The following is a 25,138-nucleotide window of genomic DNA, read 5'->3' as shown; positions in this document are numbered from 1 at the left end:
TGAAATCGAGTGGATGGATAACTTTGCACTATGAAGAGGTAGTAACTTATAACTGTGAAAAACAAATAGCATGAAAAAAGTTCTGGAATTTAAGGCTGGCATTGTCACCCCCATACCCCATACTGCTAAGTCTTGGATGATAATCATACCTTTAGTCAAGACTCACATATAATTACATTTGGTTTAACTATTCCAAGCTAGAGATTTTAACATGTTCATTTCTTGCACCTGTTTCAGTGCCAACAAATACAGCATTTAGTGCCAAGATTTAACTGTATCTTCCAAAAAAGAATTTGGACAATTTATGCCCAGTAGTCAATTACAAAGTTTTATAAAATTAGAAAAAAAACGCTTTGTTATTAAAGTTTTCAAAAAATCAGAACAAAACAGTATTAATGACTTTCACTTGTGCATAGTAAAAATTTCTGAAAGCATACTAAGAGTGATATTAATATGAATAATTACTTTCTTCTCGATAGCTACTTGTATTTAACCAATTTAATATACATATTAATACACTATATAGTTTATATATTATAATTATATAGTATATGTTATATATAGTATATTAACGATGATATATAGTGCCATATATATATATATATATATATATATATATATATAGTTATTGGAAAACCTTTAGGAAGGAGCAAGTAGTTTGATTTTTAGATCATGCTTATTCATTCAGTTAATCAAGAAGAGGACGATGTTGTCAAGTGTGTGGTGTACTTGTCATAGATGTAAGCACCAGATAGCTCAAACAATATATGAACACAGTGTTATATAGTATGGAATGGCTGATGAGAAAGTTATCCTCTGTTCAAATTTCTTTCATTTTTCCTAGATGCTTCATTATGAAAGTTTGGTCATGCAATGATAGGGCTTCTGTGACACTCAATAATCTCTCTTTTTAACAAAGAGAGAGTTGGATTTTGATATGCCAGCATCAAACCAGAATGGAGTCAAACCAGAATTTAATGCCACTGTTTGTTCTCATTGTACTTATTTTTATTATGACTTTTATGGCAAGCCAGTAGATTTCCATTTGGGGTCATGAACAATGGTTTGTCCTTCTAGGGAGGTTTTTTTTTTTTTTTATCATGTTTTTTATCATGTTCAGAATAGACATTAAAGAAAGGTGATAATAAAAAACTGACTGAATTTTAGTTGGTTTATTATAGCTTTCAAATTGTCTATAGATAAAGCATCCTTTTATTGCCACTTCAATGATAAGTTCCTTTAAAAAGCTATTTAAGGGGCGTCTGGATGCTGGGTGGCTTAGTGGGTTGAATGTCTGACCCTTGATTTTGTCTCAGGTCATGAACCTAGGGTCATGGGATCAAGCCCTGTATCTGGCTCCTTTCTGAGTGTGGATTCTCTCTCTCTCTCCCTCTGCCCCCTTCCCCTTCCCTGTCTCATGTTCTCTCCCCACTCTATCTAAAAACAAAACAAAACAATACCTAAATCTATTTAAGTATGTATTCTGATAACTTTCCATTCCAATTTATTTAGGATTATTTGTATCTGTGTCCTAATTCCTTGCCTTATTATAAATTTAGGGCAGATTAAGGAAGCTCAATTGAGTAATAGTTAAGTATGTGGGTCTGGATCCAGATCCTATGGGTTCAAATACCTGCTCAACCGCTTTCTACCTGGTTGACTTGGATAAAATAATTACTTGCATCTTCTGAGTCTTATAGCCTTACACCAAAATAAAAATAATAATAGTATGTTTTGCATAGGATTGGTGTGAGGATTAAATGATATAATATACATAAAGCTTAGTATAATGCCTAGCACATAATAATCTTTCAAAACTATTAATTATCCCCATTAGACTTCTTTGAATTCCCCGAGTCTCTAATATGGCTGCTTAGTCAACATATTTAATAGGTGTTTATTAATTTTTAAAATAAATGAATATTATAAAGATACAAAAACTAAGCTTAATTATATAAGCAAAATATTAAACACAAAACAAACAACAAATTGTGCCCGAAGTATGTTGTAGGAAAACTAATTGTATGCAAGGATTTTAGCTTTCCTCTGCAAAGAATAAGAAATGTTGATATGAGAACCCCTTATTCAACTTTTTGCATAATTTTCAAATTTCCTATTGGTAATACACATACCTATTGGAAATATCTCTTGGTAATACCAATATTTTACATATTTCCAATACTAATTTTAAGATGTGTTATATGTATATATATCCATATACATGTATATACATGTATATATCCATATACATGTATATACATGTATATATCTCAAGCAGGCTCTGTACTGTCAGCTTGGAGTCTGATGTGGGGCTCGGACTCATGAAACCCTGAAATCATGACTTGAGCCGAAACCAAGAGTCGGACGCTTAACTGACTGAGCCACCCAGGTGCCCCAGACTCTTAACTATAGAGAACAAACTGATGGTTACTACACGGGAGATGGATGGGAGGATGAGTGAACTAGGTGGTGGGGACTAAGAAATGCACTTGTGATGAGTACTGAGTGATATATGGAATTGTTGAATCACTAGATTGTACACCTGAAACTAATATAACACTGTATGCTAACTATTCTGGAATTAAAATATTTTAAAATCTAAGCTGCAATTACTTTTATTAAGACATTACAAAGTAGACATGATAAATTCTGAAAGAAATATATGTATATATTTGCTTATATTTTAGGTGAATGATTCTCAATTATTTTCTCTTTGACTCAATGAAATAAATGTCCTTTATTGAAAAAGAATGGAATGAACTGTCAGAGTTCTAGGTTCATAAAATGTTTCATTATTCCTAAAGGTAGTTTCCTATACCTATATGATTCCCTGATAGTTAGCCACAGAAATTTTTACTGATCAGTGTGTGTTTATATCAAGCATATTGTGGTTTTAAACACTACAAGGGCCAGACTAAAGATGCAAGCAGTTGTTCCAAAGGATTCTCTTCGTAAAGCAGTAATTATCAAGGCACTAGGTTTATGCTAATTATAAGAACTTTGTTTATCCAAAGAACTTCTAGGATAGGTATTTATGAAGGAATAAAACATTCTACCATCTATAGAGAATTTCTAGAAACAGATAGAAATAAATATATGAGACATCTTTCTGTTATATTGATAGAGTTAACTAACACAGCTGTATGATCCTTTTATAGTAAAACCATAATTAATCGGCATTAAGTAAACATTGAATTTTCTGAGTATGTTTTATTTTTAGGATTCAGAAGAATCCTAATTACAAAGAAGACTAAAATATAAAGAGACTCCATATTTGGTCTTAAAAAACATAATCTAGTAAGGTATTCAGAATGGGGGATCTCAAGCCATATATACTAAGTCATGTAAGAGATTTCTGCCAGTAATATCACCAACTAGGTGATAGAAGAAATTAAATTAAGGCCTTAGAAATGTCTTCAAAAAGTTGAAACAGGTTAGATGTCACTCTTCCAATAGCTTGATTAATTACAATTTATGGTAAATATTTTATAACATTTAAACATATGTTTCCTGGGGTGCTTGGGTGGCTTAGTCGGTTGGGTGTCCGACTTCAGCTCAGGTCATGATCTCACGGTTTGTGGATTTGAGCCCCGCATCGGGCTCTGTGTTGACAGCTCAGAGCCTGGAGCCTGTTTCAGATTCTGTGTCTCTTTCTCTCTCTGCCCCTCCCCCACTTGTGCTCTGTCTCTCAAAAATAAATAAATGTAAAAATAAATAAATAAACAAAAAATAAAAATATGTTCCCAGCATTCTGATATGGAATTTTTATTTAGTCTTCTACTCACCATTAAATACTTAACACACCCAATAATTGTTAACACACTCAGCTCCTGAGGAATTGATTTTAATGAAGTAAAACAAATTACCATACGCTTGTTTTAAATTTGATATTAGCATTTATAACAAAATGTTAATGCTAAATTCTATTGTTAAGATACCATTGCATATATACAAATATTTTGTAACTTCTTTTAAGTTTAAGATTATATATTAACACATGAACTTAAATGTAGAGATCTTACTGCTTGAATACAACATATAATTCACATAATCCAAATACTATTAATTAAAAATATGTTTGAAAACAGATTTATTTGAAGGTCAATAAATGGTATCAGTTTTGATTTCTCCTTTTTCTCAAATATCAACCAAAATCCAGTAAGTATATCAAAATAGGAAACATGTATACACGGGAGGTTTGCCACCTCCTTAGAACACAGAATTGTGAAGAATATAATCATATGGATAAGATGATCTATAGGGTAAGAAACCTCAGATTACAGGGTAGATCTGCTGTCTATTTCTCTGGCTCTTAAATACTGTTTAAGCTACTTCTTCCTTAGGCCAAAGGAAACTCATTATGAATAATTTGTTTATATTATTTTTATAATCTCTCTCAAGATTTTTGGATTAGAGAAATAGAAATATTAATTATAAGGTTAAAATTTTAAAGGACAGCAAAAATAAGTAATAATTTGCTCTGACATCTATAACCCAGCAAGAGGTAATAGAGTTCATTATCTCAAACTACATCCTACATCACCTCTCTCTCTACTCCTATTTCCCACATGAACAATGACTAAGGAACCATAATAAATAGTGCCCTAATGACAGGCAAAGTCCAGTCCAGAGCCTTGCATCCCAGGCATTGAATCTAAGACAGACAGGGGCATAAGTATGACTATCAGAATCATCATCTATACATCTGTCCACAAAGATTACAAAGCCAATAAATGGTACGATTATAACTCTACAATAGGTCTTTTACTCTCCTTAATATATTATGTCCTGAAATGTTAATGGATGAAAAGGATACTCATTTTGCAAGCAAAATCTGATACCATTTGGATCCTCAAACTGATTTTAACATAGAAGCATAAATCTAAGTTTTCTTTACCAGTCGGTCATTTTACTTTTATTATCTATATGTTCCTAAATGAAATGACAGGGTTTTTTAAAATAGTTATTTAAAATTCTATGTATTTTGAGTCCAGTCGGAAATTAAGGTATCAAGAAACTTAGATATTAAGCTTTACAACCTTTCTGATATATAACATATAGCCCTATGTTTATGTAATATATATTCTTATAAAATATTCAAAAATATTATAAAATTCTACTAATTAGAAGTCTAATAAAAATGTCATGAATGATGTTTCAGGGCTTCTTACTGCAATTTATGAGTATGGAACAGAAACTGAAGTGGTAACCAAACTACTTTATACACACACCATATTTTCATAGGCTGGTACTCTGAATAAGATGATTGGTCCTCTAACCAGTTGAAAGAAGCTACCACTCCTATTTCTTATAGTGATAAAGAATAATATTTTCTACACACAGATGCATTACCTATAGTACCGTATTGAGAAAAAACACTACAAACTTTAATTCTATTTATTTTCACACACTAATATAGAGTATAATCATTCAAACATGGCATCAAGTAACATTGAATAACCCCTGAAAATAAATGGTAATAACGTTCTTTAAGGGAATCACCAGTCCAAATGACATTTGAATAGAATCTTATAAACCAAAACAAATGCAAATATTTTGTTGTAAAGGTAGACAAAAAAGGCATTTTTTTAAAGTTCTAGATTTCTTAAGTATTTTTTGTAAAGTGTCTAATGCTTATTTTTCCCACATTCTACTATAAAACTGCAAGTAGGTTTGTGTGCATGTGTGTGTGTGCTATTTTATTTTGCATTTGTAGAGAATCAAATATATTTGGCAAAGGTTGAGGAAAGCAATATAACAAGGATGAAGTTTTTCAAGCAAAAATATCACAGAATGTTAAATTACTGACTCAATTTCTTTTTAAAAAATATCAACTACACCAACCCAGTTCTTATTAAGCAAATATACAGTCCCTTTCATTACAAACTTAATTATAAACCTCACTGGGCAAAAAGCTATTTCCTTTCATGGCTTTTACAACAGATCAGTATAGAATCTGGAATATGTGGCATGCCTCCTGACTCACTGTGTGGGCTCCTTTTTTAGCTTTGTGGAACAAAATTTAAATTTCACAATTTCCTCTTATTATTGAGAAAGAAAAAAATAAAATAAAATAACATCACCAAATAATTGCATATCCCTTTGGTAGAGAGACAGTCAATGCAAGGAAGTTACTGAAGACAAGTTATAAAAAGACCAAATGTGTTCCTCTTAGACTATTAAAGGATTCACATGTAGGTCATTCATTTCTTCATATAAAAACTAGACAGTAATTTCCTAGTTCTATTCATATAGATAGGCTCCCCTTTCTTTCACTTTCTCACACACAGACACAAGACATGGAAGTCGTATCCAGATTGATGTGGGACAAGCCAATACTACTGAGAAGATAAGTGTTACCCTGACCCAAATTTATCTCAAAAAGATGTCAAAATTCCAGGAGAAACATCTAGCATCATGTATATGACACAGTCAACAAAACTCAGGAGCGACTCTACGACACTACAAGTGACTAGTAGCTAGATAGATAAGCGTGAGACAGTTATTTCTGGCTCCTCACAAGATTTGGAGATTTTCAGGAGCACGTGTCTCTGCATGTCTTGGCTCAAGAGTATTCATCTAATAGCAGAAACTTAGGATCAGTTTGCACCTCACCAGAAATGGAAACATGGAGGAAGCCAGCCAAGGCTATACTTCAGCAGTGGGTGGTGGGACCAGCACTCCACAGCACAGGTCACAATACAGGCGCAGATCAGACCAATCAGGCAGCAGAGACCAATCAGGCCCCAGAGAAATGGGGTCCTTCCTCCTTCCCACCTGCTAACATAAAGATGTACAATCCACCCTTCTAAATATCTGAGGTACCATGATGCCATGTGTTTGAAAGTTTAAATCGGTCTCCCAGCAGCCTCCCTCAATAACAAAGTCCTCCTCCTGCCCCCACACAATAAGCCATGGTCACACAGTATGGAAGAGGGGCTTTAGGGTGTTCACATAATTTGTTTACTAATCAAAATAAAATACCTAATTTGCTGGTCTATATTTAAATTCAGGAAACACTGCTTAAAAACACTAAACAGATGTCTTAACTAAATGCATGGAAGTGCACTATTTTCCAAGATACAGAATTTAGTGCATCACCCTTTCCTGCATATGTGAGCACAGAACTCCACTCCCGCCCCACCATGGATTATATTGAAGTCATGGCACTAACATTTGCTAAATGCTATTTTAAGTGTAAGTAAATAAATATTTTGAAAATAACTAAATTCAAATATCAAGAATTATTTTACTGTGGGTATAGCCACCAAAACCAGAACTTCTCTCTTCAAACTCGTTCCAGGGTCTCCATCCAAAGGCTAATATAGACTGTAGGGTACACAGATTTCTGCCCCTGGATATTGTCACAACTGCTTTGAGTAAACTTTCATGCAAGCTGACAATCAGAGCACCTGAGCAGGAAACTGAGACTTCATGGTGTCTATAGCACAGATTGTATGAAAGGTGTTGTGTTTTATTTGCCAATAAATGTGTAATAATTGTAACATGTAAAAAAAAACCTTCAGTATAAAAATGTGTGATTCATATTAATACACTGGAATACTAGAAAATGTTAAGCTTCAATTTCCTATTGAAAATACAATGAAATTTATGTAAGCTTTTAAGATACTATTAACTGTTAGGTATATATTAATAAATACATAGAAATATAGTTAAAAAGAACACATGTGAATAATACACAACCACTTCAGCAGAGGGGAAAAAGGGAAGGGGAGAGGATAAAGGAGGGCTTTACATGTTATTGTAGTGATGTCTATGTTTTAAAAGAGATGCCTTAAGAAAAATGTTAAAAATCTATTCAAAATGATAAATTGCTTACTGTGTAACTTTCTGTATAAGTCTGCATGGTAGAAGTATTTTATAATTTAATATTCACTTGCTTTAACTTAAAAAAAAAACACGTTCCTTATGTTCTTATAGCTTAAGTAAACAAATTCAAATTTCCTCAACAGAAATTTAAGTGAAAATTAAAGGACCCACTGATCAGTTCTCTTTTAGTTTGAATGTGTTCAGTATCATGTTGGAAGAACCAGGCTGCACAAAACACAAAGCTACTGTAGGAAACTCAAGTTCATCTCACATGCCCTTAGTTAGTGTGATTATAGCTAGCACATTAATTTGAGATAATTAGCCAAGCGGTAGGGAATAAACCAAAACTGCTCAAAAGACGCAACTGATGCTGAAGCAACTTGAAAGCAAAAATTCTAGATGAGGTGGAGGGTTGCAAGAGAAGAAAGCAAGGAGACATGACCATAGGGAAGAGCAATATGGCAGAACAAACAGTGGATTCCAGAGAGCTGGGGTGTGAGTATGGGGTTGATCAGGAAGGCCCAGATGGAACAACTGATAAAAAGAATGTTATACAGACATCTAGGGAATGGAAAATATGAACTATAAACTGGGAAGAGAGGACATAATGGAAAGACCTGGATTCTGATATCATCTTATTAGAGTCAAATTGTAGAAAAGTTTCAACTCTAATTACAAAGCAGAGCATGAATCTAGTACAGATTTGTCAAATCCTCAAATCTGCATTTCCTTCCTAAAATAGACAATGGCAGGCAGAAGGTAAAGAAAGTTTGAAATTGAAATTTGGAGTGAAAATCCTAGGGCTAGTACAATTTGAGGTATTGCATACATTTTGGTCAGGCATTCAAATCTGGTGTTTGTCCAATACTGTAATAAGTAATGAACAGCCTTCCAAGAATAGTCAATGTTTATAATTTAATAAAAAAGGTACATATATACCTTTTCTAAAGCTTATTTTTCTCTGGGTATATAGTAAAGAAAGAGTAAAATACCTTCCAGTGAAAAGATGTAATTTTATAATAGCCATTAACTCAAAACACAGTTGAACCTGTCTTCCATGAATATAAGCATAGCACAGATTTAAATCTTTACTTACACAGAAATGGAGCTAAAAGATGTTTTTAAAATATTTATGAATTTAAATCCAAATGTGCCAAATGTAGTTTTTACAGACTCATAAATTTAGTCATCTCAAAAACTATGTGTCATAGGATAGGAAAATATGTAATTTAATTTTAAAATTCGTATTCAGTCTCACCAATACTAAACTATTGGAGTAAGACTCCTAAACTACATGTAATTTATATCTACTCAAAGTGATTTGAGGCCTCCTTAAATTCTAGATTACCATAAAATTTTTAAACATATTGAATATTAGTTGTTAAATCTGCATTACTAATCAGAACTCAAAAATTACACTGGGCAGAATTCAATAAACATGGTAATCCAGTAAATATAAAAATTAAATAATTTTAAAGATATTTATACATTAAAGGTATTTTAATCCCCTATACTGCATGTGTATTTGGTTTTTTTTTGCAAGTTATTCTGTAAATTTATTTGTAAGCTTTGTTAGGCTTTTCCACAGTGTCTCAGTGACCCTGTGTCCCTACATTGGTATTGTTTATAAAATTTAAAGAGAAAAAGGGGGGTGTGGGTGGCTCAGTTGGTTAAGTAGCTGACTTGGGTTCAGGTCACGATCTTGTGGTTTGCAAGTTTGAGCCATGCATTAGGCTCTGTGCTGACAGCTCAGAGCCTAGAGACTGCTTTGGATTCTGTGTCTCCCTCTTTCTCTGCCCCTCCCCTGCTTGTGCTCTGTCTCTCTCACTCTTGAAAATAAATAATAAAACATTTTAAAAAAATAAAGCGAAAAAATGTGTTTCATTTAGGATCTATCAAGGTAGAACACATTACAATGCTAGAACTTTAGAGTTGATAGAAGCCAATTAGATATAAAGCTATAGATAGATATTGCTTCTGAGAAATAAGTTGTTAAGAGCTAGGTGAACTCTAAGAGTAAAGCAGAATCTCCCTCTAAATTTAGCATTGGACCAAGAAAATATAGAAGAAAACTGCAATAAAAATGAGTTACATACAGAGGTTTTGTAACAGAGAACAGGCCAGTCACTCAACAGCACTTCACACGAATCTACTCTATATCTTGCTGGGCCCTCAACATGAGAAACATTGAAACTTACCTTCTATTCTAGACAAGTTCTGTTCCCACAAAGGAACACAGGACTCAGATTCAAATAATAAGGCCTTAGCTTGATAGGGTTAATTTTAAGAAGTGTTTTTATTTGCTTGGTTTTTTTTTTGTTGTTTTTTTTGCTTTTCCCTACTCAGCGCAAGTATTCTGCAAAAGTGTTAACAGACATAGCAAAAATACACGGCATTTCTATTTTTATTGAGGACAGAACAAAGGGGAAGGAGCTAGCCTTTTTAGCCCACCTAGAATAAAGACTGAGAAATGGTACACTAAAATGTGATATAGAAGTTTTTTAAATTAGTTCCTGCCACAATAAAATTTTATAGTGGTCTAAGGCAAATCAGATGGCAACCTTCTCATCTCTTCTCTCCCTCTTACTATATGTATGTATGTGTTCGTATACTGATCTGGAACTTATGGCAATGACTGTGGCTGGGAGAAGTCTATATAACTTTCAAACAGAAAACATATAAATATTTTTCTCTTTACACAGAAAGAATGAGGTGGCTTTATACCAAGTCTACAGAGTAGATGCTTTAGTGTGAAAAACCCTTGGATTCAAGTCCCAAAAACCCTTGGATTCAAGTCCCAGTTCCACCACCTGCAAGCCATGACTTTGGGGTAAGTTATATAACCTCCTTGGGATTCATTTACCTCATCAATAAAATAGGGATAGTAAAGGGTGTCTGGGTGGCTCAGTCAGTTAAGAGTCTGACTCTTGATTTTGGCTCAGGTCATGATCTCAGTTTGTGAGATCCAGCTCTGTGTTGGGCCCTGCACTGATAGCACAGGCCCTGCTTGGGATTCTCTCTTTCTCTCTCCCTCTCCCTCTCTGAATCTCTCTCTCTCTCCAGAGCCCTTATCTCTCTCCCCAAATAAATAAACTTTATAAAAAATAGGGATCAGGGCACCTAGATGGCTCTATCAGTTAAGCATCTGACTTTGGCTCAGGTCATGATCTCATGGTTAGTGGGTTTGAGACCCACGTCGGGCTCTGTGCTGATAGCTCAGAGCCTGGAGCCTGCTTCAGATTCCATGTCTCCCTCTCTATCTCTCTGTCCCTCCCTTGCTCATGTTCTGTCTCTCTCTCAAAGATGAATAAACATTAAAAAATTTTTCAAAAAAAATAGGGGATAGTAGAGAGATTACGTGAGTACATGACTATAAAGCGTTTAACACATATCCTGGGCTATATGGTAAATACCAAATTAAGCATTACAGTTATTATAATAATTGATAATTATCAGTTTGATTAATATAATCTGCGACAACAGTTAAATAATATCAAAGTAAGGAAGAACAAATTATAGATATTCCATAAAAATATTCATATAGCTAATATAAGTCATTATTCCTTTTCACTTCGGTAAACCAAAAATACACAAGACTAGCCATTAATATAAAAGAAAACTAGCCAAGAATATAAACTAGTCTGTAAAAGACTTTGATAATTGTTAGGGACAAATCAATAATGACTATACTTCAGGGCTTTGTGAATTGATTATGAAGACCAATTCTACAAAGTGGTAAATGGGGTTTCATGATACTGTAGTAAGTTATTTTGGTTGCATGTTCTGAAGACACAGTCACATGGAAGACAGTATTAGGAAAAACACTTAAAGACACACGATTGTCATTTATTACACATATGTCTCATGAATGTTGTGCAGAAGTGGAATTTCAAAGAACACAATGGGTTTTCATTATTTTCTTTTTTCTCAGAAGAGGTAATTAAGAGCAGTGTAGAATATAGCAGATGCATTTAACCCAATTTTGGCTCTGAAAGTCTTGGACGTCCTATCTTCAATTTGGAAAAACTCTGTCTTTCTTAATCAATTAGCAGATTAAATAATTTTTTGCTTCCCCAACAATGCCATGTTTGGTGTATTCACCTACAACATAGCCTTGGTTACTGTTTAATAAATGTTGATAAAATGAATTACACATGACAACTACTCTTCATTTCTGTCTTTCCGTTGACATTTTCAAGATAGAATCGAATGTATTAAACAAAATGAGTATGTTCTCCATTTCTGCAACATTAATTAATAAATAATTCTTATAAATAAAACAACTGATCTTAAGTAAAAAAAAAGGTTCAGAAACAAATGCCAACTTAGGTGTTCGCTGTCATCTACTAAAACAGAAAAGATACTTTATTTTTTTTTTTAATTTTTTTTTCAACTTTTTTTTTTTTTTTTAATTTATTTTTGGGACAGAGAGAGACAGAGCATGAACGGGGGAGGGGCAGAGAGAGAGGGAGACACAGAATCGGAAACAGGCTCCAGGCTCCGAGCCATCAGCCCAGAGCCTGACGCGGGGCTCGAACTCACGGACCGCGAGATCGTGACCTGGCTGAAGTCGGACGCTTAACCTACTGCGCCACCCAGGCGTCTCGTAAAGATACTTTTCTTAACTTTCCTTTTATTTCACCATGTTTAGGAATGGATAACAATCATTGAATGAATGGAAAACCGTATGTATTTAAGCAAAAAAAAAAAAAAATGAAGTCTAGAACAATAAAAAGGTAATGTCTTGGGGCGCGTGGGTGGCTCAGTAGGTTAAGCGGCAGACTTTGGCTCAGGTCATGATCTCACGGTCCATGAGTTCGAGCCCCGCGTCAGGCTCTGTGCTGACAGCTCAGAGCCTGGAGCCTGTTTCAGATTCTGTGTCTCCCTCTCTCTGACCCTCCCTCATTCATGCTCTGTCTCTCTGTCTCAAAAATAAATAAATGTTAAAAAAATATTTTAAGGTAATGTCTCATTTTTTCTATTCATTAAATGCTAATACCAAGTGCATACTCTAATACAAGATGATGGTTTAGCCTACCTTTTAGATCCATCTTTTTAGAAATAGTTTTGAGTTATATTAAACAATATTACTCTTCTGCCTTACCCTTCTATAGGTAAAAACAGCTAACCTGAGATTGTTGTTATAAAATAGCTAATCTGAGGTTGTCATGCTCTGCGAGCACAGAGACAAAACTTTCTCATGTAAGACTTCAGTTTCATCAGAATTGTGTTCAAACCCCTTTCACTGTGGCTATGTCAGATGGTGACACAAATACAATAGGAAAGATCCAGGGTCACAAAACACTCACCACAGTTGGCCTCATCTGATGCGTCCGCACAGTCTGGATCCTCATCACAAACCCACAGCTTGGAAATGCAGTGTTTAGTAGTTTTACATTGGAAATAGTCTGGAGAACAGCTGTTTTCGGCTTAAGAGGAAAAGATCTATTAAAATGTAGTTTTGAACAAAGACAGACACTTAATCTAAAAAATAATTAGACAAACAAATGTTAAGGATAGTCAACTGGAAATGTATCATCTTTTAATTAATAAGGCTCTGAAGGTGAAGAGTTTTAACTTTCATTATCTATAATATATTCCAAATGTCCTTTCCAGTATAAATAAATAAAACCTATTTCTGTAATGATACATTTGATAAAAATCAGAATTTTCAGAACCTTACCTTGTTTAGAAATATTTTGAAATTAATTTTAAAAATAAACAGTTCAGAGCCTTTTGGAATAATGTTACCAGATAAATAAGAGTAAGAATTCACACATTCACATTTTTATACATAGAAAACAGACTAAATCAGAAGGTATTAGTGAATAAGGAAATAAAAATCATAAAACTTATCAAACTCTCTACTTGTGTTGAGTTTTTGAGGGAAGAGGAGAACATCTGACTTACACTGTAAACTGCATCACAAATCCTAGTCAGTTTAATGGATCAGCTCCTAGAATGACTAACCATAAAGAACTGGTACTGACTTTATTCTGAATGCACCATCTTAATCAAATTGCTGGGTGACTGCACATTATTTACTGATAAAAGTTTTAGGGGAATAAAATAAAACTTCAGCAAGACAGGAATGTTGACAGCTATTCTGTTGAAACCCTGAAAAACTTGACAGGTACTCTATTGTTCAGATTCTGGTGTGTGTGTGTGTGTGTGTGTGTGTGTGTGTGTGTGTGTGCATGCCTGTGTGCCTATGTGTATATATGTACATAATATAAAGTGTTTGTCTTCCATTTAATCTAATTTGATTTTTGGTGGGGGATGGAGACAAGGGGCAAAAAGAACAAGATATTTTATAATTATTCTTTGGAGTATCTTGTTAAAAGACATTAAATAGAATATTATTTACAGTTTTTAACAAATAGTTTTGTTAGGTTATTTTGCTCATCATACATTCAATATGTATTTTATGGGAAAAAAACAATCTCAATTAATGGACTTGATTTCAAGTAACTAATCAATAGAAGAAAATTACCTGTAGCTTCCTACTGTGGACACACACACACAAAATCAGTTTATGAACAAAACACCACAGTCACCTGTAATGTTGGTTTTGCTGCTTCTCTTAAGGATGATGTGAATGAATGCATGTTGTTTCCTGTTTGCCATAATCTTCAGGTAGTTTTCTAAGTAAAGACCACCATGTTTTAATTTTCTCTATATTCTTTATAGAGAGCTTCTTAAATAACCTATCCCAATAGATACCTATTTGGAGCTATTTGCCCATAATTGGTATTATGTTTTTCTACACTGTGTGGTACATAATAATAATTTTTAGACCATTTTCAGTTGGGACTCAGAAGTAAGATAAGACAGAACATTTTAAGGTGACTTACGACAGTCCCTTTCATCTTCCTCATCCCCACAGTCATCTTGTCCATTACATCTGAGATTTACCGGGATACATTTTTGGTTCTTTGTACACTTGAACTGACCTGACAGGCAGACATGTGTGTCTAAAAGATAGAACAAAAAAAATTTGTGCTGAAACCTGTGTCTGAATTTAAATCGGCGCACACATAATCAGCTAAGAATTAGATTTATGTTCCTTAGTTAAGAATTTAATCACCTACCACAGTTGAGTTCATCAGAATTGTCTCCACAGTCATTCTCTCCATCACAGATGAAAGCAGGAAGAGCACAGAGTCCAGTTCCACACTGGAATCTGCCTGGCTGACATTTAAATTCAGCTAGGGAAGAAAACATACAGGTATCACCAAATGCCAATCTTAGCTCATGCCTTCTTAAAAAGAGCTTTTCTGACATTAAAAATATTTATTATTTCATTATATTAAACATATTCTAGAGCACATTGTGGATGTCTCACACCTAGGTAGCTATTAGATTCAGATTACAGTACAGCTAAGCTGTGAGCAACTCAGATGACCTCCAGATTACATTTCATAAATTAACAGAAATTAATTCCAAATGATAATGCATTTTGCCATATTTTTGAGTTTATATAAGAAATAATGATGAGGTGCCTGGGTGGCTCAGTCGGTTAAGCATCTGACTTTGGCTCAGGTCATGATCTGACGGTTGGTGAGTTCAAGCCCCTTGTCGGGCTCTGTGCTGACAGCTCAGAGCCTGGAGCCTCCTTTGGATTCTGTGTCTCCCTCTCTCTCTGTCCCTCCCCTTCTCATGCTCTGTCTCTGTCTCTCTCTCTCAAAAATAAATAAACATTAAAAAAAATTTAAAGAAATAATGATGACAATAATCATAATAATAAAGTGGGATATACTGAGCATCTACTCTGTATTAGACACTGGGCTAGGCCCTTTCACATATAACTACGAATTGAATCTTGTCATAACCTCCTCACCTCCCCATCACCATGACCATTTTATAAATAAGGAAACTAGTTCTCATGGATATTAATTATAACCCAAGGATGTACAAGTTTCAAGTGCCAGATCTGGAATTGAGATCCAGATCTGAGTCTGAAGTCTTCTCACAATCTATGTTGCTTGTAATAAAACACTTATCTTTTGACTGATGATCCTAATGTACATTACTAATCACTGACTTTAACATAATTAATATGCTGCTTAGTTGTTCAAATAAGTCAACCAAATACTAATAAGTGATATTTTAAATGTTCTTCGGAACATTAAGTATGCTTTTATATTTACAATTAAAAATTTCCTTAACATTAAAAAATAACTCAATATATGCTTGACTTCTATAGAAGTGAGTTCTGAAATGTTTAAAGTAATTTAACTCCAATCTGTGACATTTATTAGTCAATTGTAGTTAAGTGTTTAGTTAGTTAAGTGTTTAAACTGTGTGATACTTAATTTTCTCACATTCTAAACATGTGAATTTCCTCTATTTCCTGTTGCTTCATATATGATTTTCTTGAATACTCCTTCGCTACTGAACCAACCTTCCCATAAGAAGGGTTACAACTATCAGAGGAGTTTCATGCCTGGGAAATAACTGGGAAGCCATCTGACTTTTAAATATGTCTCTAGAATGGTCTGGAAAATGTAATTACAAACTTCTGATGCCAGAGAATTCATGACGCATCACTCTTAAACACATTTATTTAAATAACACTACTGAAGTTTGCAAGTAGGTGAAGCTGGGATTAAGCTTTCCAGCCTTTTCAGGTGAAATTATGGATATTGCCAGCAACCTAGTCCCTGCAAATTTTGATGATGCAGCTATTCACAAATGAATTCTAAACACTCCACAGACTCATGTACATCACTCTCCACCTCACCATAACTCTTAAAATAAAGCTTCATGCCTACAGATGTTTGGTGCTGTTAACCCGTCGACTCCAAGTAAAAGATCATTTACTAAAAGATCACAGAGATAATGTCACCAATAAAAACATGTTGAATTGGTATTTAACCAGGATAAGGATGATGCAGAGACTCTCAGATACCAGATGTCTCTTTGGTTCCCTCAAAAGACATTAAAGTTATATTTGTTCACCATGCAGTCTGAAAGTGTGTAAATGTGAAAAACTTACTATACTAAATCTTTGGTTAATTTTTCATATCAGTATGGTGATAGCATGATATTCCAGTCAAGATTAAAATTGGAACTCAGGAGATGCAGATATTTTAGAACAGAAAGCATTGGGTGCCACTGACTGTAACGGTAGGTCATTATGGTGGTATTTCCTTAGAGAACATATTAGTGAATCTGGGCAGGGGAGGTCACCTTAATATGAGGACTGATTTAACATATTCATTCTCCTTTATTTCTATAAATTACAAAGTAAGATGCATTAAATTACCATATTGTAGGAAAATTTACTTTATCACAGGGAAATTAATAACTTCCTTTTAATTAGTAAATCTTGGTTGTTCAGCAATGTAATTTCTTGTTTCTTTAATAGTCCTTTTAATTAAATAACTTTAAAAAAGAATAATTCAGGCATAATAGTATACCTATCTCACACAGATATTACTTTCATATATTGCCTATCATAGTGAAAACAAAAACTGTATTAAAAACTCAAAGACCAATGGACATTCCAGAAACATGAAGAGACTATTAGAAAACCAATGACTTCTGTATCTTTTTTCTTTTTCCTTGAATACACAGTTTCTTGCTTTCAAAGATACAAATGAACGATGTGAAACAACTTCAAATGTTTTATACACTTGGTAGTGCCCAAAGAGATGGGATCCATCTCATCTAAGTAACTATCTAGATACCCTAAGTTTAAAACAGTTTTGTAATTATGTGGTGGAAAGTTCTACATCAGAAAGCAACTAGTTTTTACTAAGACAGTTTACTGTCTTTCTTTAGTGCAAGCCTAAGGATCTTGAACTCAATTGTCAAGGCCAAATAATGGCAACTATCCACTGAGATTTGAGGGAATCATGATTGACTAAAAGCCTCTAACTTGACAGGACAGTATTGGAGTGACCCATGGAGTGAACTATAAAAGTCTATCAAGACAAAGTTTATTGTGTGTCTGTTACAACCGAAGTTACCAGTGATACCTAAATGTACATGTGTATATACATGTGCACACACACATATATACAAACACATGTGCATATATATGTATGTATGTATGTATGTATGTATGTATATGATACCTAACCGTGCCAATTACAGTTTGAGTCAAAATATAATTGGTAGTCATTTTAAGGCAACTAATAAGAGCATACTAAATTGCTAAAGAACAAACTAATGATTTATATTGGAAAAATCTCGCTTTTAAGGAATATTCAGTATTTTAATACTGTCAGAAAAATTGAAAGATTAATCCCTTAAAGTAAGATTGTAGTTGTTGAGTGGAATTCTAAAAACTTGCCCAGTTTTGCTTCTAATTTGGTGACATATCCAGTCAAAATCATGCTGAATGTTACTATACTGATCACTACATGAGTGTAATTATACTACGAGTAAGAAATTTTAAGACAAAACAGTAACACAAATTACTGACAGCATCATTCTAAATGCAATAGTTAACAGAGACATACCCAAGATATTTTAACAATTTTTGTTACATTTTTAAAGATTTTGGAAAAGCATCAGAAGGAAATATTTAAGGTCTTGCTTTAATTTTCAAGAACTGGGATTTGAGGAACTCTTAATTCTAAATTCCTACATTCACTGATGTACTCACGACAGTCATCAGGTTCGTCAGATCCGTCGCCACAGTCATCCACAGTGTCACATTTCCACCAGAATGGAATACATTTATCAGTTTTGCAACGAAACTTAAAAAAAGAAAAAAGAAAACGAAGAAAGTTTGAAGAACCCTATCACCATATACAATAAATATTTAAAAACTCACCAGGGCTAAGCAGTCTAACCTACTCTCTTGATACAAATGTGAACTGTGGTGGTCTTAGAGCATTCCACAATAAGGAATAAATGCACAACAAGCAACAAAATGATCTGCCAGGAAAGCACAATGTTCAGGAAAACCTCCCGGGATTTCCAGAGCACAGACAAGCTTACCCATTTACATATTATCTATGACTGCTCTTGTACCATAACAACAGTGATGTAGTTGCTACAGAGACTACATGGCCAGCAAACTTAAAATATTTATTACCTAGGCCTTTAGAAGAAGCTTGCCAAATGATGAATATGGATAAAAATCCATAGAAATATTAGGAAAAGGTATCCAGAATTAATTGAAAAGTTGAATTAATTTAGTTAATTTGATTTAAGATAATTGAATTGCATTTTCTTAGCAATCTTAGACAATTTGATTAATATCAATCTGTCTCTGATCCTTAGTCTCCAAATGAGGAGCTTAAGATAATCTGGATGATCTTTTCCAGCACTGTCATGCTGTGATTTCATGGAACTTTCTGAACACACAGCCTTTAGCCATAATCAATATCTGTCCACATAAATTTTAAGGGCACTTCTTTAAAGTACTTAAAATCAGTAAAGTTTTTTTCAGTTCTCAAAATTCTTAATAAATACACATGATCTTTTAGGATAAATAAAATAAATTGTCATAACTAAAAAATAGATACAAAAATTGCACTAGAAAGTTAAATAGGCAAGGAAGACTTTATTTAAGACTATGGCAATAGAGGAGAGAGATTGCACTCAACTTCTCTGACACAAAATGCAGGGAATGGGTTTAACCTAAGGGATAAACTAATGGAAAAGTATAGTCAACATGAGTAGACTATCTGCTTAGTAGTACTTATCAAAACTGGGCTCCTACCTTCCAACAGAGACTGAGACAGGCTTGGACTATCTTTTCTGATGATTACATTAAAAATTTTTATTTTAAAGCTTATTCATTTTTGAGAGATAGAGCATAAGCATGAGTGGGGTGGGGGGTGGTTGGGGCAGAGAGGGAGGGAGATACAGGATCTGAAGCAGGATCAAGGATCTGAGCTGTCAGCATAGAACCCAGTGCAGGGCTTGAACTCATGAACCATGATATCATGACCTGAGCCGAATTCGGATGCTTAACCAACTGAGACCCTGGTACCCCTTATGATTAAATCTCTATGGGGTGGTTCCCAGGTCCTTGAGGAAAATATTGCTGGGCTATAAAACTGGCAGGAGGCTGGGAGAAAATTTACATCTCAAAGGGGCAGAGAAATAATTCACAATTATAAGTTTTCTAAGGTAAGAGCTCTAATAAAAGTGATTCAGGGGCCTACGGTCAGGAAGAAACCATCTCAAGTTGAGGAATATTAAGGCTATTTTGGTCAATGACTTACCACCCCATATTACATCTTCCTCTACAAAGCCTGGCAAAGAACCTAGCAAATAATAAATGCATCTAATTTAAAATGAACAGTGGCATGTCAAAAAAGAAAGGTAAAAAAATAAGGTTGTAACAGATTTTTTTGCTGAATATTAATTTTTTGAATATTATATTATTTTTTAAAAATAGAAACATTGAAGAAAACTGCTGTAATAAAACTTGTTCTCAAGATTATCCAAAACATTATTCACTGACATATTTATTAATGTATTTTATTTGTTCTATCATCCTTTCCATTTAAAATAGTTAAAAATTATAAGGAAAATAATAATTCTATTACTTAAACAACATTTCTTTTTAACTCCTTTTTTTTGGTCACAAACCATCAAGTGAAAGATTAACAATAGAGAAACTAGTTGAAAATGTTGTATGATAGCATTTACTTATAAGCCATTTAGCACACAAGTAACTCTTTGCTAGAAATATATTTCAGAAGGTTATTATTGGATTTTTTTTTTAAAAAGGTGAACAGAATTCCAATTCTCATCCTGAAACAGGGGTTATTTTATTCTCATAAAATAAAAGAAACTAAAGAAAATCACACTTTACATACAAAGCATACATGTATCTAAAATAATTGGCATTAAAAATTTACAGTATTAAAACCAAGCAATAGATAAAGTTTAGCAATTTTTTTCCAGCGCTATCAAATTATTTTTGTCTTTATTTCAACAGAAATTCAGGGAAAAGCATGTATACAAAATTTATCTGGAATTGAAAATATTAGTTTGATAATTTTCTAAAATTTATTAATTTTCTTTCTGAAGTGTTTCTGTTGTGATTCTCATGTGAGTGACCTGAACGCAAGGTGACATTTATCTTAGCGTGCTGTATGCCAGACAGATATGTAACAGAGAAAACTACAGTCTAGGTTTAATTTTGTTGAATGAAATGGATTATTAGTAAGCTAAAAGTATTGGGGCGCCTGGGTGGTTCAGTTGGTTAAGTGTTGGACTCTTGATTTAGGCCCAGGTCATGATCTCACAGCTCTGAATTCAAATCCCACCTTAGGCTCCCCACTGTCTGACAGCATGGAGCCTGCTGGGATTTTCTCTCTCCATCCCTCCCTCTCTCTGGCCTTCCCCTGCGTGTGTTCTACACATTCTCTCTCGAAATAAATAAACTTGAAAAAGAAAAAGAAAAGAAAATACTATTACTTTCTTCAAGTAAGAGAGAATTTGATGCTAGCCTTTGCTGAAGTTCTTTGGATATCATGAAGTTGATTAAAGGCAGATTTACATTATTTTCTTAAATAAGAGAGTGATTTTTTTCCCCAGTAGCAATATGGGAGGGAATAGAGCACTGTGAATCCAAGGCAAGAGCTGACTGTTCAACTGATTTTCTCGTATTTGCTTAGCCTGTGGTCATGTCTGTGGTGGTTTTCATAAATTACCAAAGGAAAAATATTACCTTTATAGATAGTGACTGTCTGGGGATATAAGGCTAACTCTGAAAGCAATTGCCCTGAACATTAAACATTTCCAGTCATTACAGTATATCAAAGTACATTAGTAAGAGGATTTCATACCTCCTGAGTATATTCATAGTCTCCCCAATCAAGATTTGAAAATATCTAAAATACGTATTTTAAAACTCACTACATATGCCTGATTTAAATAAACACCAACTGTTGGAATTATATATGATATGACGATTGTTCTTGCCATTTCCTTTTTAATAAGAACATAAAAAGGTTTTGAGCTAAGAGAAGGCCAGGGTAAAATATACTTATGATGTTACTTTTTATGCTAATCAACATTTTATTCATTACCCTCAGAGGATGATTTCTTCTATTTTGTGTCTGGGCTTCATTTTTCTCATACTTAAATACAGTAACTTAAAAAAGATAAATGCTAAATATAAATATAAAACATTCTTCATGGTAAATGTTCTCCAAGACTAATATCTTCATAAAATAAATTGCAAACTGCAATTGTCACCCACAAGAAGAAGCTATGAAGAAACTACTAAATACACGTCTATTAAAATGGATACAAGTATAAAATGCAAATCCTGCATACACAAGTGAAGTTTACTTGTGATAGAGAAAGTCTCCATTTAAAAAATAAGTAAAGCTATTTTTAATTAATTCTTTATTAGGAAATAAAAATAATTTAAATTTAATATTTGAAGTAATAAATGATATAAGAATTGGATTTAATCTTGATTTTTTAATAGATTTTCATGTTCATTTTAAATTCTAATAGCATTCTTACTGGTATGATTTGTCTATTTTATTTTTCTAAAAATCAGTATCATTCAAGGGATATATCATTGGTTGCATTCATTAGATGTTAAAAAATAAAAATCTTTGGGTAAGATAAATTTAAAATGTAACGTTTTGGTCAGAATGTTTAATAGTATGATTCTAAAATGTCTATATTATTTGCTTCACTTCAATTTCAAACCTCACTAAAAATTGTGTTTCTATGAACCGACTTTTCTGCAAGAAGTGTACAGTCGATAGTTTCTTTTCTCACTGCATCAGGAAAAAATCAGCAGCAAATGGTCGCATAAACCATAAGACTTGCTGGGATAACCACTAAGGGATTGCATTAATAGTTCTTCATTAAGTTTTTCATAAAAATGAAAAAAATTAAGTGACGACTCTTCTTTTCAGGAAGTACTGCTGACAACAAAGATATTGGACCCACAATTTGGTTCACTGTTGTTCTGTCTTGTTCTTGAATTTTTAAAAAATTTCATGTAAAAACACTATTGGGGTATTTTAAAGTTATAAATATTTTCATCATGTCACCATTGATACCAAACTGGGAAATAATTTAATTACATGAGTAATTTTTTTCTGGGTATTCATTTCATTGATCTGATTTTTTTTTTTTTGGTCACTGAATAAGTATAACTATAGGTTATCTTACATAATAATTTGAAAGGTTTTATCCCTTTTATGATTATATAAAAGCTGATGTTTGACTCCCTATGTCCTACTATTTGAGGTATTCCTCTGGGTGTCAGGCAGCCTTTGGCTTTACTCTATTTCTGGCTGGCTCCTGAGGCTCATCACACTAGAAGTAGGGTAGGCAGGCATCATTTCTACCAAGTCACCTAAGACCAGTGTTACCTCAATAGAGTGACTCATGAACCACTCCAGAACAAAGGACCGGAGGTTACTTCAGAATAACCTGGAGTTTAAGCAGGAGATTTGTCTAAACTAAACAGCACTAACAGGAGTTATATTTAAAAATATTTAAAAAACGGGTGCCAGGTTGGCTCAGTCAGTTAAGCATCGACTTTGGCTCACATCATTATGTCACAGTTCTTGAGTTTGAGTCCCACGTCTGGCTCTGTGCTGACTGCTCAGAGCCTGGAGCCTGCTTCAGGTTCTCCATCTCCCTCTCTCTCTCTCTGCCTCTCTCTCTCAAAAATAAATAAACATGAAAAAAAAATATTTAAAAACCTGTGATTTCTCCCTTAAATTTTCTCTCTAGGAATAATTAAGTTGCTTATTTCATGTGTCACTGTGACTTAAATATCTAGTTCTCTAAAGATAATGTATTTTAGTTACACAAACAGGGGACTATAATTAGAACACACTTTGTAAAGAAAGAAGAAACTGTGACCTGTGCTTCCAATTACACATCAGAACCTCCTGATGGCAGCTGACACTACTTGCACAAATCCCCTTAAATACATTTTGTTTGCACTCACTACAGGGCAAGGGCAATAACAGCACTTACTGTGTACCAAGACTTTTTCCATTGAATCGCCAAAATAGTGGCCTGGATATATTACATTTCCATTTAAAATATGAGAAAACTGAGGCATCAACAGTCTAAATAACAAACCCAGGATAAATTCAGCCAATTTAAGCAGAGTCAGGGTTACAGACACAGTGAATCTGGCTTCAGTGTATGTGTCTTAACCTCCACACATACTGCCTTCCTCAAAGTGGTCTGGTCTTCTGCATTTATACCATTTTTTAATGGTGATACTCATAGTGATAATTTGAGAAGCTGGGTGAACTCGTATTAGCTTCTCCATTCTGAAAATAAGCACATCCTGAGAGAAATTCAGTGTTGTGCCATGAATTAACTGCTAGAATTAGAAAACTAGCAAATTCAAGACACAGAATTCCAAGAACAAATTTAGTAATTTTAAAAAAATCATAGTTTCTTTGACAATTTTATCTTAAATAACAGAATGACTCAAATATAACAAAATTAAATCTTATAATGTCATATGACTGTTACCTAAAATTTGAAAGTAATAATGTTAAGTTCATGCAACTACCATCGAGTAGAAATTTTAATGCCTTTACTAAAAACAATTACATGCTGAAGAAAAAGAGGTTTTAGAATGAAATTATTTAGATCATATAATATTTCAATAAAAATATCTAGAAACCTACTTTTTGTCTAATTCATCTTTTCCACATCACTTGCTCTGAGGAATGGGAGAGGAGCAGAGATGGTGATAGAGCAGATTATCTAGGGAGAATTTTTTCTTTGTTAAAGCTGCATATAGCTATGCCTCAACCACCTTGCCTTCATCAAATATGTCAGATCTCTTCTGATGGTTCTGTTATGGCCACTCATGATCTGAACCACTGTTCTGTGCAGAGCTGTGTAAAAATGGTTTTCAGGTTTGATTTTGTTTCTCTTTTTTCCTCTATTTCCTAAGGTCTCATTCTAATGATATACACTGATCGCTTTTCCCTTACTCTGTGACCCCTCCATATGATGTATAAAATGTTATGCTAAACAACAACGAAAAAACGACATTTCAAAATGGTTTAAGCCAATAAACAAAGTTCAGGCAAAATCTTCCTAACAGCTCGATAATACACCCATGAAATGATTTCTAGACCTCTACTGACCTGACTGGCTGTGCAGTTGGATAAGCAAGTCCTGTTGTCAGCTGCAAGATAGAAGTTGGTGGGACAAGCACAGGTGTGAGTCTTTCCGGGGGCTAAGAGGCACAGATGACTGCAACCGCCATTATTTATCATGCAGAGATGTTTAGAGACTACAGATGAGAAAGAAACAACAAAACAGAATAATCAAGACCAATAAAATAGCATGGGATCAGAGATAGGACATTTAAACTTCATAA

General features: G+C 33.8%; 1 protein-coding gene across 1 annotated transcript in view; it reads right to left on the bottom strand.

The window, feature by feature from the left end:
- LRP1B (LDL receptor related protein 1B) overlaps positions 1 to 25,138 on the bottom strand; it is a 1,876,868-nt gene that overhangs the window by 194,585 nt on the left and 1,657,145 nt on the right. Inside the window, exons 62-66 of the mRNA XM_049615676.1 lie at positions 24,903 to 25,051; positions 18,446 to 18,539; positions 14,922 to 15,038; positions 14,685 to 14,804; positions 13,140 to 13,259 (exon numbers count right to left, since the gene is read on the bottom strand). Coding sequence (XP_049471633.1) covers positions 13,140 to 13,259; positions 14,685 to 14,804; positions 14,922 to 15,038; positions 18,446 to 18,539; positions 24,903 to 25,051 — 600 coding nt within the window. The remainder of the gene's footprint in view (positions 1 to 13,139; positions 13,260 to 14,684; positions 14,805 to 14,921; positions 15,039 to 18,445; positions 18,540 to 24,902; positions 25,052 to 25,138) is intronic.

The sequence above is a fragment of the Panthera uncia genome (genome assembly GCF_023721935.1).
Source record: "Panthera uncia isolate 11264 chromosome C1 unlocalized genomic scaffold, Puncia_PCG_1.0 HiC_scaffold_3, whole genome shotgun sequence".
Lineage (NCBI taxonomy): Eukaryota > Metazoa > Chordata > Mammalia > Carnivora > Felidae > Panthera > Panthera uncia.
Note: the sequence above shows the minus strand (reverse complement) of the source record. Positions and strands in the feature narration are given on the sequence as shown.